This window comes from Rhipicephalus microplus, chromosome 5, assembly GCF_043290135.1.
Source record: "Rhipicephalus microplus isolate Deutch F79 chromosome 5, USDA_Rmic, whole genome shotgun sequence".
NCBI lineage: Eukaryota > Metazoa > Arthropoda > Arachnida > Ixodida > Ixodidae > Rhipicephalus > Rhipicephalus microplus.
This window is the reverse complement of record NC_134704.1, coordinates 171,275,665-171,296,751: the sequence shown is the minus strand read 5'-3', so window position 1 is coordinate 171,296,751 and position 21,087 is coordinate 171,275,665. Positions and strand designations below refer to the sequence as shown.

The window sequence follows — 21,087 nt, the reverse complement described above, 5'->3', positions numbered from 1 at the left end:
AATGGCTAACAACTGCTGCAAATCAGTCACTCAGGCTCAGCACAAATTATCTCGTTGTGCCGTGCCGTTCATACGTCTATTCGAGTTTGTGCAGTTTTCTGTAACACTCACAGAATTACGCAAGCCATCGTTGAAGCACGGTCGATCACCTGACACCGCCACCCTTCGCTACCTTTTTTGCCGCAGTGCGAAAGGTGGTGGTGTCAGGTGATCGACCGTGCTTCAACGATGGCTTGCGTAATTCTGTAAGTGTTACAGAAAACTCCACAAACTCGAATAGACGTATGAACGGCACGGCACAACGAGATAATTTGTGCCGAGCCTGAGTGACTGATTTGCAGCAGTTGTTTGCCATTAGCGACTAGCCCGCCGTTGCGGCTGCACGGGACCGAATGTTTAACACATCCATAATTTCAAAACATATTACGCCGTCGTCATTACTTGCGCTACAATCATCATGATGATTCTTTTTTAACGAAACACAGGCATTCAGCTTCCCGTTAAATAACGATTTTGTCACAGCCATTGTCAGACTCTCAACAGTGCGCAGTTCACTGCACTCGGATGTTGATGGTTCCTTCCGCGCGATCGCAACAAGGATGTTGAAGCGAGACACGCGTACGCTTTTCGCAACGCTGAAATTGTGAAACTTCGTCGAACAACAACGTCGTTCCCATGGTACCGGTAAAGTGCAGGATAAGTTAGCAGAGAACAGTTCACATCGCTTAGAAAACTACTCTGGTCCTATATACATCCAATCGACGGATAAGAGTTAGTTGGGAGATGAGTGGCATGGGGCGTACATCCATGCGTCCCATCTTTTCCTATGAGAGTTCATAGGTTCATAATTCTCCCACAGCCATCTTGTATTGCACGGCACGCCATCTTCAGCGCGTGGGCATTGCGAACTTTTTGGTTATTTTGCATCTGCGAGCACTTAACTTGCTTCAGCTCACCTTCGCGGGCAGTTCTTCACGCTGTTGATGCTATAGGAGTGTGCAAATGTCCGAAAACTTGGTATTGCGAATAGAACTCTGCTTTATTGAATTCATTACTACAATAGCACAATGCATAATTGAAAGATCGAATATTTTCGAGTACTCTTTCCTTATCATACGCGATGATAAAGCCTCGACGGAACTGATCATTGAAACATGGCTGGGTTAATTTTCTTGTTGTAGTTATTGACATTTAGGCCTGACTTGAAGGCGAAGCATTTGCGGCATCACAGTGACGCATAATGGAAAGTGTCAAACTATGTGGTTTTCTGAAATTGGCCATATTGTGGTGTGAAGTTCAACCTTTCCGGGATGGGAATGCAAGGCGGAAGTTTGCGATGTCCAGAATGACACCTTAGATAAAGTTGCCCTTACTTAACCCCAGTGCTTCTATGCTGTAAATGCACTTTGATCACCCTCTTCAGATTTTTCATGATGGTTTATAAAAGATTGCTTGATTATTTCAGGTTTACTTACACGCTGTCAACGTAGCATCTTGAATGCTTCCGTAACTGTTCCTCTTCAAGGCAAAGTTGCTAAATGTATTCAAGCGATGAGTTGCTGCTGTTTGCGATTGCACTGAAATTTACGCAGTTGCTACTTGGGTATATTGTTTCTTCTAACTACCTATATACATGTAAATGAAAAATTATAAGGCTGTTTAAAACTCATTGCCTTATTTCGGAAACTGCTCAAATAGTGTTTAATTTTTGTGTAATGTATTCAGTTTCATAACGATTCGGGTCATGTGTGATTCAGTTCGAAGAAGGATTCGGTAAAATTCGTCATTCGCGCAAGCCCTATTCAACCAATATTTTTTACCTATATTACGTATTCGTATACGAAACCTTCAGACCGATGATCCCTTCGCTGCTGAGGTAGATTTCCCATAAATTTTTGCCCTTTAGTTCTCTGTGCACTATATGCATTTGATCATTTTCCGAGAGTATTTATTAGTATTTACTCCGAAGAACAACCCCACTGCAATCTTACGAGAAAGTGGAAATGCTCGTTGTATTATGCTCTCTTCCTGCTACTCCTGCATACTTTTGGTGAACTCTGTTGCCGTGTTGACATTGTGACAGTTATTTTCGCCCACTTTGTAAGTGTGTCATTAAAAACTTTTAAACTACAGGATAAGTTCTGGAGCTTTCAAGGTGAATATGATGGGGATGAATATCAAATGATGTTATTTGCCTAACCAACTAAGTGCGCGTGCGTTTTCTACGAGATGCCTCGTGTGCGTACAATGCCCGTATGTTGAATGACCTACCACGTAAAACTTCAGGATCAACTTGCGTTCAAACGCCCCGTGAAAATATACCGATACGTGAACTGGTTCTTCTTCCTGCCAAGCTCCTGCACTCGTGGAACTTTCAGTCAAAGTTTGGTGGCCTACCATTCACTTTTGAGTAGATGGATACTGGTACTTTTTAGACCTCTAACGTCCCCTTCGACGCCCATACATTTGCTGGGCCTATTCTCCTCGGTCGTTGATAAAACTGTAGCCCATTATTTTCGCCTATTCGAGAACAGTTAAATGCGTTGTGGCACTCGGAGCAATACAGAACGTCCTCTTCTGCAACTGTCTAGTACCTACACAAAACAGACTGAAGCTTCGATACTTGTATTAGGTGCTTGGGATTTCAAAATCACTTTCTTTTTACTTTCACTTTAGTCTTAGTTCGAGGAATGAGATGAACCGAAGAAAAAGAAAGCTTCTACTTGGCATGTCGAAATTACTGGTCATTTCCTAGGTTCATGCAGTATTGCATCAGATAAGAAAAGCCGCTGGTAGAGCAGGTGCGTGTGTGTGTGTACGCTGTTTTCTGCCCTAAATAAGCTACCTTCTTTGTGCAAGTGTATTAACGCAAAATTCTAATCTCTTCAAATCATGCAAAAAAAAAACCATGCTCCACCCTATGTCCAGTGAGAAAACGAGATCGTTTATGAAATTTCTATAACATGCGGCGAAAAATATCTCAGCCAGCCGGCGCGCTCTATCAACGATCGGCTACGAAAGCACGCGAAGAAAGTCAAAAACAAGCGCGATAGCAGTGTAGCTATTCATCGCGCAGACTATGGGTGCTCTCTACTGCTCAAAAAGCAGAAGTGTGGTACGCGAAATTTCTGAAACGTACAGAATCACGTGGAAGGGCGAAAAATGAGTCAGAGTGCTCGCTCACTCCCTCTAACTGACAAGGAGCCACGATATCTTGGACAGTAGCCGGAAGCACCTAGTATAATGTCATTGTCACACCCATCTGCATAACTCCTCTTTCTCTGGCTTCCCCTTTACTTTTTACCGCCCTCTCTACATATGTTAACGCTCAATAAACCAAATGTTGGCAGTTGGCGCACGTCCTCGTTCATGTATTGTGCGCTTTTGTCGACCTTAAGCGCTGTGTATTGTAATGAACGGGGCAATCAAAAATATTTTGCATTGACATGCGAAACGCGTTTAAAATTAAATTTGCAGTGACTTGCAGCCCACTTCTACAAACTTGATTGATTTGAGTTATATGTGGGGTTTAACATCCTAAAACCGTCATAAGAATATGAGAAACGCCGTTGTGGAGGGCTCCGGAAATTTCGACGACCTCGGGTTCTGTAACATGCACACAAATCTGAGCACACGGGCCTACAGCATTTCCGCCTCCACCGAAAATGCAGCCGCCGCAGCCGGGATTTCATTTCGCCACTTGCGGGTCAGCAGCCGAGTACCTTAGCCACTGGACCACCGTGGCGGGACACTTATAAAAAAAATTCAGTTGACGAAACCTCTCTTGGTGGGGTTAACATAAAGCTGCACGTGCGTTTACTTCCTTTACTTGTAGTTATTTGTGTGCAGCTCACAAGGTGTTTTGAAGCTAGTTAAATCAACTTTTAGAATTTAGCTTTATCATTACCTCAAATACACTAACATTAGCATTCAAAAGAGCTGCCTAAAAATATATGGTGCCCAGTATTTTACAAGCGTGGGCGCTTGGGCTAGCTAGTGCGGAGTCATACTGGTAAGTTTGCTTTATCTGTGTGCGCGAAGATACTAAAAAAAGTCAAATTAAGCAGAAAGAGCGCTGACTTTCAGCTAACTTTATTTGGCAGATAGGCGATGCGCATAGGTCGAAATTAATTATTACAAAAATGAAGATTAAATGCAAGATCAAATACTGTATAATTGTGACGTGTCTTGGGTTGCTCTGAAGACCAGCCAGGTAAACTGACAATATATATATATATATATATATATATATAACTGTGATAATACAACCGATGGGGAGCCTACGCAGTTTTCACCTAGTGAGTGGATTTTCACGCTTCGATAAGTTCGCGGGCAAGCCAGGTAAGCTTAGTTCGACCCTCGCCTGTTGTGGGAATTTGAATCATGACGCGTTTAGTTTTTCGAAGCTTTTATTGTACAATACGAATTCAACTATGTGGCACCTAATGAAGCTGGCTGGGTTTGTTCACTACAGGAAGTTTTCGATACCCCTGGCTCTGATGTTGATGAAGAGTCCTATCGCGTAAGTATTCAAATGTCTTCAGCAGTGCAGGCGCAAGTAGGCGTCCGAAAAATTACGCCTCAAAGTGTAGCATCAGCTATCACCAATTTGACCATTCCAGCGACTATAGGCGGTGCAACGGTACGTCAAAATGGCGGACGAGACGTTGATGTCGCGAGCGTGCACGTCAGCGTCGCAGAGCATGAAAACACGCTCATTGGTTCGCGACTACTGAGAGACCAACTGCGTCACTGGCCGCGTTGCAGATTATCACCGTGTGACAGCTTCGGTGCACGGCTGCATGACGCCGCTTTCATCGCTGGAATGACCAAATGGGGCAGATCATTAAACCTTCAAGGGCCACTCAACAGGCTCCGGCTTTTTTTACACCCCCTAAACAAGCTCGCGCATATTTCCTACACGTGACCAATCTCCCTCCACGTGCAGCGATGTCAACTCTGCGATCGGCGACGTGACGCAGCACACAGCTCGTTGATTGGTTCAAATCAGGTCTCAACAAATGGTATTGAAGTCAACGTCACCGATCACCGAGTTGACATCGCTGCACGTGGAGGGAGATTGGTCACGCGTAGGAAATATGCGCGAGCTTGTTTGTGTGGTGTAAAAAAAGCCGGAGCCAGCTGACTGGCCCTTTCAGTAAGAAAAGTACGCTCCGATCACTGCCCTTCAAGCACCATTCGGCCTTCGGGCCTCTTTTTTTTGCTATGGAATTGATGATCAATTGTTAGCATCGGCTCGAGACGCGCGTCCCGTTGAGTCCACTTGTAGGCTGGATTCATTGGTGCGTAGGGTTTAATGGCCCAAAGCCACCATAACATAATGAGAGACGCTACGCGAACGCTGAGAAACATTACACAGTTTTAGTTTCACGTACGCGGAGCTTTTGCGTACGTCGAGCTTCTACGTGTAAGCAGTGCGCATGCGCACAACATAGCGGCCATGCATTGGCTTCACAAACGTACGGGGGATTATATTTTTTGCGTGCATTTCTCGCACACGTAGACAGCATCGCATGGGCACTCAAACAAGATAGCGTGGCGAGCGCGACAACAAGATGACGTGTCGAGAATCGGTTACCGCAGTATTCGTGATTCCCAGCAGATGGAGCTACGTGGTAGCTCTCACCACGGGTGGCGTACGTGCAGCTAAACGTGTTTCTTATGGCGTGCACGTAAGGCACGTGGACTTTTCACATTTGCGCACGTGAAACTAAAACAAACTATTATGCTTCGCAGCTGCTGGGCGTAAGATTTACGCCAAGGTTATCAGTACTGCAGTTGGCTGGAGATCAGATTGCAAAGTTGACATACCTGAATTTAATGACGCTGTTGCAGCAGACTCTTAACACTGCAACAGAATTTTGACTGATAAGTGACAGTAATATACTTTACCATAGTTTACTATACAAGGATACTGTCATGCAAGAGCCATGTAATCTCAAGAAGGGGTCGCCTGCTTGCCTGAATGAACTGTATGTGAGAATGTGGCAAATTTTAGGGTTGCTTATAATACAGTCTGCTCTCGTTTTTCATGGTTGATCAGAACCTGTACCGAGAGCCGGTCCTTTTGTTCGTTCTTTCAGAGAGCATCATTCATCAACGGCGTCATTACGTATTCAGTTATCGCGCTTGTAAAGGTAAGATATTATGGGCCCCGGTTATTTTCAAGCTCTTTACATTTAGGACCTTTGACCCCTCATTAAATGTAAAATTCTATTGTCTGCGTCACACGGCGTCGTGGAGGAGTAGTGAAAAAAATGCCATAATGACCCATTGACGTCACAGATCTCCAAAGTGTCACGTCACTTTTCTTAACACCACGATACATGATGACGTCGCCATATAGCACCACAAGTTAGTCAAACGTGGCCCGATCACGGAGTCAATGCAAGACAGGTGAGGTGCCTCCGATCTGCGAGGCTGGGCAAAACCAGGCTAGGTGTAGAAAGGATTGAAAGCGTGGCGAGGCCGGATAAGGGGTGTTATTCAGGATAACGCGAGCTTCTCAGACAGACGAACATGCTCCTAGCTCTACGGTGGCCATGACATGGAGACAGTGCAGAGCGCGTGATATCAGTGTTGAAAAAAAATTGCTTCAAGAAGGCACGTGACGTTGGAAAGTCATGTGGAACACTAACTGCGGTTATAAAAAGAAAAAAAAACGCCGTGTGCGAACACTTTAGCGTCGCCACTCCGTCCACATTTCAACAGTGCACCGACGTCAGTGTGATTATCGCGCTATCTTTTTGCCAACTCAACATGTGTCTTCCACAATCGTGTTTCTGGGCGTATAAATGCTTTCGAGCAGGTTCTTTTGTTCCACCAGCAACATAGAAATTTCCAGTTTCGAAGGCAGCAAATTTGTACTCTGAAAGGCTAGAAGCGAAACGCAGCACTCTCGTACTGCTCGTTTCGCACTACCTAATATTGCAGAGAATTATAAGGACAGGTGGTCATCAGGGGCAGTCGCTTCATGGCGGCAAAGTGGCCATGAGTGAATGCGTCGTAACGCGGTGAAATTGAGTGCGAAGCATTGTAAAGACGTGATGACATCACTTTTACTTCAGCATGTGTGTGTGCACAGTCTGCGTAATAACGCTGATTAATCGTGCCGCTCGGCGTGAACACTGCTCCTCGGCAAGAGCAAACGTGGTGGGCGTACCCGATTTTCACCGCAGGCGTCTGTCAATCAAACTGACGCATAAACTCGGATACAAACTCGTTGATTCGGAGAATGCCCCAGTTCAACTCGTGACTGTCATGATGCCGGGGTGACTGTCAAGTGTTCATGCGGTAAAGACTGAGTCGCAATTTCATTGCATATAAAATAATTAGGTCAGCTTGCCCAACTTGTGCAAGGCTGAAATCATAGTGGAGCTTGTAATAACCTATAGCTGTTTCCTGCTTTTTAAGTCGGTCGCCTAATCATCTGCTTGGTCGGCTTCGAAGTGCAGACCGCTCCAGCTATTTCTGTCTCAATTTCGATTACACACATCCACTAAGGCTTAATGACAATTACACTTAACTGTTTTTTCTTCATTGATAAGGTTTCAATTAAAACACACTTGTCTCGGGCGTAATTAAGGTCATGATCAGTATAGATCTATTAAACGTAATCCTGATTACCACGATTCTGATCATCATCATGTTGGTAAGGGGTGATTAACAGAGTTGTACTTGACGTGCTTATGATGTACGTCACGTTAATTAGCATGATTTAGTTAGCTCACCAACTATCATGCTTTAGTTTGCCCAGTCCTAGCCAGACATGGCTTCATTAGAATGGTGTTCTGCCTCGCCACGGTGGTCTAGTGGTTAAGGTAGTCGGCTGTTGACCCGCAGGTCGCGGGTACAAATCCCGGCTGCGACAGCTGCATTTCCGATGGAGGCGGAAATGTTGTAGGCCTGTGTGCTCAGATTTGGGTGCACGTTAATGAACCCCAGCTGGTCGAAATTTCCGGAGCCCTCCAATACGGCGTCTCTCATAATCATATGGTGGTTTTGGGACGCTAAACCCCACATATTATGATCAGAATTGTGTTCTCAAGATCGGGCGTGATTACCTTGGCCCGTGACTTGGCGTAATTAGCTTGGTCATAGCATATCCTCGCCTATCTAGCCAAGTGTACTGACCAGCCAAATGGCTAATGAGCCAGGTACACGTGCTGGAGTGCTAGCAGACAATGAAAATGACGAGAAAGGTGCGCACCGTCCGAGCAACACGCTAGAGCGTGCAAGTCGACCGTGGTGATTAATACGTAGCCTTGAGTTTCTGAGGTCATGATGACATATTCTCTTTCAGAACTAATCTCAGAGGCCAACATGCTGATTATTCTAAAACAGACTTGTTGAGCGCATAAAGAGCTCAAAATTATTTCCAACACTTTTTGCCTTTAAAAATATCATCACGAAATGTTTCTGACACTTTTATAGCATGGGTGCACTTCTGCATCCGGTGGAAACACAAACAAATGAAAGAGGATACGTGTGGTTTGAAAACACTGCCCAACTTTGTCGACTGTCCTTGACACGGTCCTGGGTTCTGTTGCGAAGCCACCTCCTAAATCCCACCGCTGACCTCCACTGTTGCGAAAGACGGACCGATCCCGCCGAAGCCACCACTGTTGCGAATGACGGTGACGCCAACACGGTCCCGAAGGCGCCACTGCTTCCAACTCCGCCGGGAAGGTCACCAGCCGTTTGGTAGCGTATGTTTCTCAGCTCGCGACTGCTTCTGCGCAGAGCTGATAAGACGAGTGGACGAGACGACGGTGAGTTAAACAAGGTTTATGTACAGCATATATACAGAGGCGTTACAATTCGGCACTGGGGCCGACAGACTCGAAGAGCCGAGCTCTCCTCTCTAACACATAGGTCAACTTTTCGCCTAAGACCGCCGACTCACACACATGTCGGCTCTCCGACATGGGGACTCCTCTTTCATAGGACCGCCGATCGCGACACGCCGCAGGGCTTCTTTTATTTGCACCGGGTCCAACCACAATGTCCAATCAGAAGCGCCGCTGGTCGTCAGGGCAGATTCCTCCAATGGGGTCGCCGCTGGGCCACGTTACCCCCAGACACGAGGACGCCGGCTCGCTGTCACGTGCGCTGCTGACTCACTGCACGTGGGCCAGAGAGGCGCCGCGCGTGTTTACGCCGTTGAGTTGTTCGTGTCAGGCGGACTGCGGGCTGGCCTTGACCCAGATTGCCTTTTTCAGAGGCATGGACGTTTGACGAGGACTCGCTGGCATAACAGCACCCCCGCCGCCAGACAATGCACCGGAAAGACGAGCTGCTTCCACTGGGCTCGGATGTCAGGTGCGCTCGTTCGCCAGGTCCCTCCAGGTTCGCCTCCAGGGCCATGGGGAGAATACAGCTCCAGACTGTTCCGGAAACACATCCCATTTTTGACAACGAATCCCAGCTCCACTGGCTTGTCGCCACAACTCTCCGGCCAGCTTCACTCGTCTCCTGACCACCTTCGGTTTCAGCACTTGTCGATGGTTCTGCAACTTGCCAAGAACGGATCGACAACAGACAACACACGACACAAGCAAGTGCCCTCAGTCACCCGACAGAACACCAGACAAAGTATAGTACAACATATACCTAGCTAACTGTCTATCGGAGTTTTGTTCCCTCTACATCAAGAGGCACATGTGGGACACAAGACTCTTAAAATGACAACTCAATTTTTTTCCCACGTACAACAACGTAACGAATTAGAATACCACAAAGTTGGCCCCTTGAGATCACTCTGAACGAGAGCGCTCAGCCCAGGTCGTGATGAGGTCAAAATTTTGCCCCTAATCGCCAGCCAGAAACCGAAAGGTTGAGAAGGTACTAGCTAGAACGCACTGCTCAATGCACCTGCATTAGCGTTTAGCTTTCCCCTTTTTTTTGATAGCGAACGTCAAAGTTGCGCTGTGGAGCAACATGCTCCACCTCAGTAACCGGCCACCTTTAGGCGACGATACCTATGCGGCACCAAGAGCGGCTCACACTTGCGACGTTGCACAGGGGAACAACGATACGGCTTGCTACGGATTGACTCCTCACCGCTTAGCTCGATATCGTGTTCGATCACCCTCGTGTTTCCGGGGCGGTCCGAAAACACGTCTTCAAACTCGGAACCAATCTTTCTCAGGTCCTCTTTCTCAGGTCCTCCTTCACTTAAGCTAGGCTCTAGGTTTATCTGCTCCCGGATTACTTTCGATCCCCCTTCAATTACCTCACTAGAACTCAAAATTTCTGCTTCCTCTTCCTTTGAAGCATTCAACAACAGATTTACGACCGCTTGATGTTGAACGTCTGGTTTCATCAAGTTGTAAATTTTGTCCGGCCGCCTTCCTAATTTCACTTCATAATTTGTATCGCAAGGCTTCGATAATACTTTGGCGGGCCCTTCCCAATCAACCTCAAGCTTGTTCTTTTTGAACGGCTGCAGCAGCATTACCTGACTCCCTACTTCGAAAGCACGCTTCTTCACCGGTTCCTCGTAGTGCTCCTTCGACAGCACTTTTGCCGCGTTTTTCTGGCTTTCCACTAGCGCTTCAATTTGGCTTTCCACTAGCGCTTCAATCGAGAGATCCTCACGCTGCTCTCGAATGAGCGTCTCTCGATCAACTCTCGGCAGCTCGCTCCAACTTTCCGCTACAGGCGAGAGCGTTGCAACCCTCTCGCTCTGACTCAATGGCGCCATGTCGTCTCCCTTTTCTACGGAAACCGCGCCGGTCGGTTCGGCGACGGGCCGCTCGCGTGACTGCTCACATGACTCATGCGGAAACTTTCCTTTCTGGGGTTCCGTCGACCCGCCGACAAGGTCACTTGAGAGTTCACCGCATTGAACCAGATCAAGCTGCCGCGATAGCTTCCGCGCTTGCGATCGCGTGAGAGCCATGCACGCTAAGTTGGGGAAGAACGATTTGCCCTGCTCTTTGAGAAGCTGCTCTGAGTTGTTGGAGAAAAGATAAGGAAAACGATCATTTAGCGCGGCAGACACAGCCGCTTCGGTGCGAAGCTCACCGAACGGGCCTTCAATGACAACCGTGGCGATTGGTAAGCGCACACTCTGCTCCTCGGCGACTTGCCTGATCCACGCGCATTCTCCTGTGAAGTCATCCGGAGACACCAATGAAGGATGGACAACGTCCATGGTTGCCGCTGAGTCTCTAAGTGCTCGGCACGTTTTCTCATTGACCCTAATTTCTTGGAGATACGGCTCCAACAACCGAATGTTTTTTTCTGATTCTCGGATCGTTGCGAAGGCAAACTTTTCCTGACAGTTTCTAGCGATGTGCCCTTCCTTTTTACAGTTGTAGCAGATTAGCGGCTTCCGTTTGTTTTCCGATTCAAATGCCTGTGTGGTAGAAACCTCACTCGATTTATCCGCTTCTGTTTGCCCTTCCCCCACACTGTCCTTCGTAAGAGACGGGTCCTTCTTGAAATTACGGTGCGGAGCGGGTTTCCATTGATCAGGTTTCTTTGAAAAGCCCTCTTTTCTATCATCCTTTTCAACGCGCACTGCCCTGCTGTGCAACTTTCGGCGAGTATAATACTCCTCAGCTAACTCTGCTGCCTTGTTTAGCTGTACTTCCCCAAGTCTGTCCTGCAGCCAAAGTCTGACATTATCCTCGATGCAGCGGTAGAATTGCTCCAATGCAACGCATTCCACAACTTTATCGCGATCGTCATAAACACCTTCGCCCTTGAGCCATTCAATTAAATCGGCTTTAAGACGAAACGCGAAGTCAACGTGTGACTCATTCTCCTTTTCAGCATACCGGAACCTTTGCCTGAAAGCCTCGGGTGACAACTTATAACGTCTCAAGAGCACTTCCTTAACCTCGTCATAGCTCTCAAACGCTTCCCTCGACAAGCAAGTTATCGCGTCGGACACTTCGCCGGAAAGAAGAGCTAGCAGGTTCCGCGCCCAAAGAGGCCGCTCCAAAGCGTTTCGCTCACAGACGTGTTCAAACTTGACGAGATACTTCGCCATGTCCTCGCCTACTACGAACGGTGGCAGTTGGTCCCAAATTCTAAAACCGCTGACCTGAGCTGTTGGAGAAGCTACGCTAGGCGCCTGCGAACACTGTAGGATTGCCAATTCTAGTCGTTTCAACTCGAGACGCTCCTGTCTCTCGGCCTCCTCGCGACGTTCGCGCCTTTCAGCTTCTTCACGTTCGCGAGCTTCGCGCCTTTCAGCTTTTTCGCGAGCTTCGCGCCTTTCAGCTTCTTCGCGAGCTTCGCGCCTTTCAGCTTCTTCGCGAGCTTCTACTTCTCGCCTTTCAGCCTCCTCACGGCGTGCTTTAATATCCACCCAGGCCTCATCGACTTCCTCAGCCGACACTCCCTCATCCTTCATGATCTCAAGGATCGCTTGCTTTCGTTTCGCACGGCCCAAAGTAATGCCGAGTTCCTCACAAATTTCGATGAGTTCATTCACTTTAAGGTTCTCCATCGTTCACACTAGCCTCTTGCTGTTTGCCCCTGTTAACAATTTACTTGCCGTACCCACTATAAATCAACTAGCAAGACGCGCAAGCAATTTTTCACTCTCTCGTGTTTACCCCCTCCGCATTAACTTTGGTTTCAAAGCACTTCGACTTTGCTTGAAACGATCAAAGCTCACTCTAATGCTTCACACAGCCCTTCTCTAAACTACTACAACCTGAGCTAGAGTAGTCTGGTGAACTGAGGGGAAAACGTCAGGCACTCACCGCATCGATGTCGCTGACGCCGGCCGATCCCGCAGCTGCCAACCACTGTTGCGAAGCCACCTCCGAAATCCCACCGCTGACCTCCACTGTTGCGAAAGACGGACCGATCCCACCGAAGCCACCACTGTTGCGAATGACGGTGACACCAACACGGTCCCGAAGGCGCCACTGCTTCCAACTCCGCCGGGAAGGTCACCAGCCGTTTGGTAACGTACGTTTCTCAGCTCGCGACTGCTTCTGCGCAGTGCTGATAAGACGAGCGGACGAGACGACGGTGAGTTAAACAAGGTTTATGTACAGCATATATACAGAGGCGTTACAATTCGGCACTGGGGCCGACAGACTCGAAGAGCCGAGCTCTCCTCTCTAACACATAGGTCAACTTTTCGCCTAAGACCGCCGACTCACACACATGTCGGCTCTCCGACATGGGGACTCCTCTTTCATAGGACCGCCGATCGCGACACGCCGCAGGGCTTCTTTTATTTGCACCGGGTCCAACCACAATGTCCAATCAGAAGCGCCGCTGGTCATCAGGGCAGATTCCTCCAATGGGGTCGCCGCTGGGCCACGTTACCCCCAGACACGAGAACGCCGGCTCGCTGTCACGTGCGCTGCTGACTCACTGCACGTGGGCCAGAGAGGCGCCGCGCGTGTTTACGCCGTTGAGTTGTTCGTGTCAGGCGGACTGCGGGCTGGCCTTGACCCAGATTGCCTTTTTCAGAGGCACGGACGTTTGACGAGGACTCGCTGGCATAACAGTTCTAAGCCGACGAAACGCAGTGCTCTGAGAGGTGGGTCGTTAACTTTTTTTGTACTGTTGGCTCAATCAAAATGGATGGTTGCCAGAGCTGCGAAAGATCCCGAGCTGAAGCCCAGTTTTTCCAAGTTCGGGTGATCCAACATAGCGCCCCAGGACATGTAATTAGAGAAAAAAGACGCTGAATTTCGGCTTCCAGTCGTGTTAAGTGAAGCCATAAGGGACGATCTGAGTTTTTTTTTGCGTGATAGACAGCGCGTATTCTGAAGTATGTACACAAAAAGACTGTTTTCCATAAAACGTTTGCTTCAGCTATTGTGCACACACACAGACAGACCTAATAAGTGACTGATAGCGACAGCAAGCTGCGATAACTTGTTCTTTTGACGCACGTACACAGCAGCAAGCGTAACATATTTTATTCATAATTAAATGTCGTTCTTATTCGAAAAACGTTAGCATACTTTTATAATGTTCAGATGACTCGAACAATATTCCCCTTCGTGACATGCTCTACAATAGCGATGTATCAAATCCTTTATTGGGTCACTCCATGCAAAGCAGGGTCACTTATTAGAAGTCACAAAGAGATAAAGTAACTTCCGCAAAGGCATATGGCGTTGGCCGGATGTTTGGTGAAGCCCACCTGGTGTCGAGACAACTTTTTACGTAACACTGCTATTGTGTGGCCATTCCGATTACTCCATCGCTGCTGGCGAATAGGCCAGCAGACTCTCGACACGAGTTATGTAGTGATTCAGCATGATATAATTCATCAGCTAGTTTCATAGTTGAGAGGGCTTCGAGAGAGACCCGCTATCGTGGCGTTTTTGTTATGTTGCCTGACTGCTTACTGGGAGGACATGGCAATAAATCTTGATCTCGGCGGCCGCAGTGAGATGGCGCCGAAATGCTGAAGGATAGATAGATATGTGTGGTTTAATGTCCCAAAACCACTATATGATTGTGAAAGACGCCATGGTGAAGGGCTGCGGAAATTTTGACCATCTGGGCTTCGGTAATGTGCACCCAAATCTGAGCACATGGGTCTACAGCATTTCCGTCTCTATCGGAAATGCAGCCACCGCAACCAGGACTCGATCCCGCGACCTGCGGGTCAGCAGCCGAGTACCTTAGCCGCTAGAACGCCGCGGCGGGCCTGCTGAACGACCATGTAGTTAGACCTACGTGGACGTTAACACTAGGATCGAGGTTTTTGGAGCTGTTCCTTTTGCCTAATTGTGGTTTAGAGCGCGCTGCAAGAGTACTTTAAATGAGCGAATTCTGGGAGTATCCGCTGCCCGATGATGTTCTGTTTCGCTAGGAGCCTGGAAGATGGCGCTTCAAACTTTGCCCCGGCTTCCTTCCCCCCCCCCCTTCTCGGTGTAGGAACGCTCCCACTTCTCGGTGTAGGAAAGCCCCGTGTCGGAGGAAATTAGTGGTGTTCATTTATCTTCGCTATAACACCCTCACCGCCCCGTCACCTTCCTTCCTATTCCCCCTCTTTCGCGGCGCCGCTATATGCAGGTCACGTGATTGATATCACGCGATTTCCCGGTTTTCTCAGATATGTAAATCATCGCTCACGTGCCGAATGTGCTTTGCGAAATTAGCGAGCAGCCCGCCACGGTCCCCAGTCCAGCGAGTCATCTATCGGCACACCGCAAACGACAACATAACTGGTCCCTCCGCGCCAAGCATTCGCTTCGCGCCGTTCGCTCAACTAAAGTATTCTTGCACCATGGTTTAGAGTCGCAATATTCTCATCATTCTTATTAACCATCAACTCGCCATGTCCGCCATTTTGACAATTTATATCAGTATTGAAATGTACAAGAGCAACTCAGGCGAGCACAATCCAACACTGTCTGAACCATTCTCTTTTTCCGGACAACCCCTCACGTGTCTATCACTGTGTCGGTATGATAAACTGCATTCGCTACCCCCTCCCCCCAGGGGTCTCATCCAGAAGACGAAAAGGTGTAATTACAGAAATCAAGTGAAAAATAAAGTTTCAGCTGGCGCGCATGGGCGTCGAGAAGACGGTTTCTACTTTTTGTGCTTAATTCGAGAATAACTTTCAGTCGGCACCACCCAAGACAATGTCAAACAGGGGAAGAAAATTCTGGCGATGCTGTGAAAAACTCTGATGCGTCTAATGTGCTAGGTCTTCTGGTTTCATATGGGTAGGTCTTGGTTAGACTTCGAGCGGTATTTCGCTGGGTGATGCGCTATGGCCAGGTGCGCTCTAAAACGAGCCTTCCGAAGTAGCTCCAACGTACTGGTATCTACGATGTACTGGTATCATCCGGATGGCTGTGCGTCGTTGTGTCAAGCCAAAGAAGGTCTTGTGGTAGCCTTGGCGTCCTTCCATTGAAAAGCTTGAACGGAGACTCCTACGTCATTTCGTGCTTTGACGTTCTGAGGTCAAAAATAGCTGCGGCGACGCATTCTTCTCGGTAGTCATGACTAGGACTCACGTATGACGACATTATGCCCATTATAGTACAGTTTGTACGTTCCACCAGGCTGTTTGTTTATGAGTGCTGAGGAGTAGCCGTGGAATGCCGAATTCGACAGGATCCAATTCCCTCAATCTTACGAATTCTAACATTCCTGAGATTATCCGTGGGAACGATGAGGAACTTCTTGCTGAGCGACGTAGGTGGAAGTGGTCCCACGTGATTTATGCCCACTATCTCGAAAGCTATTTCTGGAGGAGAGATTGGCTATGACCTTTCATTCTTGACAGATCGTGCACGACAAAACGTATACGTCACTGCACATGCACTGCCACTAAAACCTGCCTTCGATGCGTGCCAGTGTTCTGTGTAGCCCGAGGTGACCAGCAGTCGGGACGTCGCGGCACATAAACATCACCAATTGTCGCTATAGGCTACCGGCACAACAAGCACGTGCGGCCCACTCCGAATATTTCAATGATAAAGTCAATTAGTCAGTCAACGAAATTTATTCACAAATTGTTCTGAGAAGCTGATGCCTCTCAAGAACGTGGGTTGGCTGCGGGCCACATCCACGTTGAGACAATGTTTAAATTGGTGTAAGCCGTCCGGAGTTATAAAAGTGGTCTCTTCAGCGTCACTCAGGTCTAGTTCAACTTGCTTATAGCCAGAATGAAGATACAGTGTAGTGAAAAAGCGGGCACCATGCAGGCGGCGAAAAGCATCGTAAGGACGTGTAAGCGGATACAAGTGAGGCTTAGAAAAATTGTCCAGCGGTTGATAGTCAGCACAGAAACGAGTTTTGCCATCTTCGTTTTACGAGCGCGATATGATACCACACCTAACTATGTCATCAAGTTTCATAGCAATTACTGCGCGTTCAGAACTAGACACTCAACATGGGTGATTCCGAACAGAAACTTTAGATTCGTGTTTACTTGGGAAGCAGCAAATGGAGGCTGGGCACAAAAGTAAACATGAACTGTCCCCGACTGCCCAACTTTCAACGCTAAAGAACTTCAGCGCCGGTATCTATTCTGCGCTGCACCAAAGGAGTGTGGCCGAGCTCATTGGGTGCCGATGGAAGCGGAAATGTTGTAGGCCCGTGTACTCAGATTTGGGTGCACGTTAAAGAACCCCAGGTGGTCGAAATTTCCGGAGCCGTCCACTATGGCGTCTCTCATAATCATCATTGGTTTTGGGACGTTAAACCCTACATAATAATCGAGCTCATTGGGTGACATGGCAACGCAGTCAGGGAAGTTTTGTAGAAATGCCTACAACTCAGCTTTATGTGACGAAGTCAAGCTGGGGCCGAAGTTGAATTCCTTCCAGTCTAAGGGCGATGCAGTTCATGGCGAAGGTACTATAGACTATATTACTGGTACGACAGATGGTGCTTCAAAGTAGGTACAGGTACTGGAAACGGTGCCTGGCGGCGCGGGCAGGTTACTGTCGAACAGGTTGAAAACAAGCACTGTAAAGGTTTTGCCGGAACAGGGACGGAGGGCCCGAAAGTATAAAAAAATCGCAACGCGACACTTCAGTTTAAACGGCGTACCGCAGCGCACCCAAGCATACCGTGCGAAAAACGCCGTAGTGTTTGCCTGGGTGTATGGATGCGGTATGTTGGCGACGATGGCGGTGGTGGTGAGACATATTTCCCAAACGGCATCACCATAGGTAAACTTAGCGTGCATCTTCGTATCACTATTTTTAACTGATGCGACGGAAGCATATCGTATGCACATGGAGTGTTAGGCAGCACTGCAATTATGACGCGTCTTGGTGCGCATAAGGACTGCCACGAACTATTTTAAATACGAAGCATTTTTTAGCGAACTTCGGCGACTTTGGGCGTATCTATCTATCTATCTATCTATCTATCTATCTATCTATCTATCTATCTATCTATCTAGCCGCCTACAACTTTTAGCTCTCCTGACCGTTTCAATAATGGTATCGATACCAAACTTAGTTTAGCATAACAATACTGTATCAAGAACATATTTGACTAATTAAACATGAAAAATTTGGCATGTATGACATGAATGTCTTGATTTACATTTCATGGACCTGCAGCCCTTGCAGTGGATTCGTCCACATGACATCTTGCAAAACTGGTATGGTTTGACATGATTGCACAGCAAACACAAGCGACAGACCTTAACATAAAATTCATGACATGCATGTCATGTAATAACATGACTACATGCCACGGTCACGATGCGCTCGGGGCCGTTTCGCTAGCGTCACACATACCAATTTTGATATTCCAATGAGTAAATGAATGATGAAGGTATGTGACTGGTGCAAACATGATAATCATCACATGCGTGTCATGCAACAACATGACTACTTGCCACGTTCGTGATGCGCTGGCGGCTGTTTCGCAAGCTTCACTTATACGAAATTTGGTATTACGTGGCGCCAACGAATGACGAAGGTATAGGACTGGTGCAAACATGATACTCATGAGAAGTGTGTAATGTGAGAACATGACTACATGCCACAGTCAAGGCGCCACTACATTTTGACGTGACGCGGTGCGCGTGCTGGCCATTGTTCATTTCGTCGCTTCAGGCCGGCGTTGCCACGCCAGGTGCGGGGCCTGCCATATATTCGCACGCGCTCGCCGCTCTGCGTTGCTTTGACGCAAGCGCGTTTCAGCACGTCTGGCGTCCCTCCGTCAAGAAAAGAGGGAGACGCAGTGTTATTTGGGAAACGCATCGGCACGAAATGCAGCATGTCGCAGTTCGCGCCGGTTGCTGTTGACCGCGCAGACGGACGCTGGTCGCGCCTGGTGCCAGACAGTGAAGTGTTCGCGTTTTGCTAACGTAGCGTCTCTGTGCCCACAGTGCGCACGCATCAACGCTACGTTAGAGCATATTTGGCCCTTCATTGTGTGCTCACGGGAGTTTTCCTAGCTCCACATATAACAAATTTGGTGTTACGTGACGTCAATGAATGACGAAGTATATGACTGGTGCAAACATGATAATCTTGACACGCGTCTCAAGCAAAAACTTGACAACATACCACGCTCACAGCGGGCCGTTTTGTTAGCTTCACATATACTAAATTTGGTATCACGTGACGTTAATTGATGATGAAAGTAAACGACACACACAAACCTGATAATCACGACACGGAAGTCATGTACGGCATCATCTACCCCCACCTCATAACGTTGTGGGGATTTTAATGTTACATATATCAACAGTTCTCATTTGTGCTTCGCATATGATCGATTCCCACTGTACTTGGGATCTGCCATTTTTTTTACGCGTTCCTTCTGACCCATTTGTGACACACGCTCACAACACATTCTTGCTCGCATTGCGTCTGTTGCCAATGCAGGCGTACGTGCTGTACTATATCTACAGTTTCTACGTCGAGTGCAAACAAGCTGCGGCCCTTCCACCGGTCATCGCGCCGGTCGCGTTCGTCGCCAGTACTGGTGGGGGAACAGCCGAAGTCCAGGAGTCAATGGTGGTCCTCATCAGGGAATCATCGGCTACGACGATGAATGCTAGCACTGGGTGGAAGTCGGTAAGCAAAGTGCAGGAAGTCGTCCGGGTGTCCGGTGAAAAAACGGCGATGTCCCCCAGCTCAGCGTCGACTCAGAATGAGGCCAACGGTCCCTCCCAGCCATCCGAAGTGACGTCACCTGAAGTAAAAGCGCGTTCGCCTTCCGATGAGAGCGTATTCGGAGGCTCACATCGGCAGTCTCAGCAGACCCTGGAAATTCCTGACTTCGTGTTTCCCGCAGTTCGTACCGGCGACGGGGCCGTCGCGGGTCCTAGCAGGCCACGGCACGGCCCTCGCTAGGTTCATTTGCGGCATGGTTGTGACCGCACTGAACACCGGAATTTCAGTGCTTTTCTCTAGTGAATGTGAGAACAAGTACAGTTTGTTCCTGAAAAACATTCTTTTTTGGGGTAATCAATAAATAAAACGAACCATTGTGCTGATTTTGTAACACAAAGCTGAGATTGTATGCATTTATTATATTCCTTGGTTCCCAATTCACTCCGACTTGGGAAGAATGCAAGCAGGCTCATTTACTGTAATCTCAGTTTTCAAAAACAGCAGTGAAAATCGTAATAAAAGAGCAAGAGTTGCTTAGAAAAACACCATAATAGAGTTTTCCTTGAAACTTGTGCGAGTTCATCCGCATCAAATGTATACATTGCATTCTGTTAAGAAACGACATCTGTAGACAACCTTTTTTGATGGTACACTTTAGGCTAAACCAAGAGCATAACGGCAAGCTCACTTGCGGTATTTGCATAGTAGCGGAAAATTCACTTATAAACACTGCTTACTCCCTCATACAGCTAAGACCACTAAAATGGGCATACGTAAATAATAATGCCGAATACCAAAAAATTATAGCAAATGAAAGCCAGAAGAAACTCTAAATAGTCTTTAGAAGACGGGCAATCGCCTACATTATTCTCGTCAAACGTGAAGCTCCATCTCGGTACTTCCAGATGGATCACCCTGCTGCATTCCCCAATTCTTCTGCGTTCTTAACCATACGTAGACACTGAGGTTGTCGATGAAGACGATGATGGTGAGAAAGACATGACTACATTGCACGCCGAGCAGACGAAAGGGCAACTAAAGCTTACGTGACCACCTTTTTGGCCTCATAATGAGATAACGCCCTTTCGAGACGTTACTGCGCGGCAACACTGTCTTTTCGGTGGCACTGCCAACGCTGAACAATGGTGGGCTTAGTACTTAATTTAGATGTGAAGCCGCTTAAGGTCGAGCTCAATCCAGTGTGCTGCAATATAGAAAATATGTGTCCTCTACCAACACCGACTAAATTCCAAGGCCGAAAGGCTGCCGCAGTGACGTCAGAGGTTGGAGGCCCAGTTACCCAACTGAGCATGCTGAGTAAGACTTTTTTTTCCACATCTTTTATTCAGCCCAATCAAGCCGCAGCAGCTGCGAGAGCGGGAGCGTTTGTTCTCCTAAAACGCGAACGAAACGCCGGCTTTCCGCAGCGTTCGCGGCGTAACTGGGCCTCCACCCTCTGACGTCACTGCAGCAGCCTTTCGGCCTTGGAATTTAGTCGGTGTTGCCTCTACCCCTCTCCTACGTTCCCCTC

The 21,087-nt window shown here is 47.9% G+C and overlaps 1 protein-coding gene across 2 annotated transcripts in view; it reads left to right on the top strand.

The window, feature by feature from the left end:
* Positions 1-19,958, top strand: part of LOC142817441 (uncharacterized) — a 30,110-nt gene extending 10,152 nt beyond the window's left edge. The window contains exons 2-4 of one of the 2 annotated variants that reach the window (XR_012895234.1): positions 4,475-4,522; positions 6,105-6,158; positions 19,326-19,448. Coding sequence is in view for 1 of the 2 variants with exons in the window: in XM_075894460.1 (XP_075750575.1) it covers positions 19,326-19,796 (471 nt within the window). In the remaining variant the exon portion in view is untranslated. Of the gene's footprint in view, positions 1-4,474; positions 4,523-6,104; positions 6,159-19,325 lie in introns of both variants that reach the window. The other variant, XM_075894460.1, reaches the window with a different exon arrangement.
* The last annotated feature ends 1,129 nt before the right edge of the window (positions 19,959-21,087 follow it).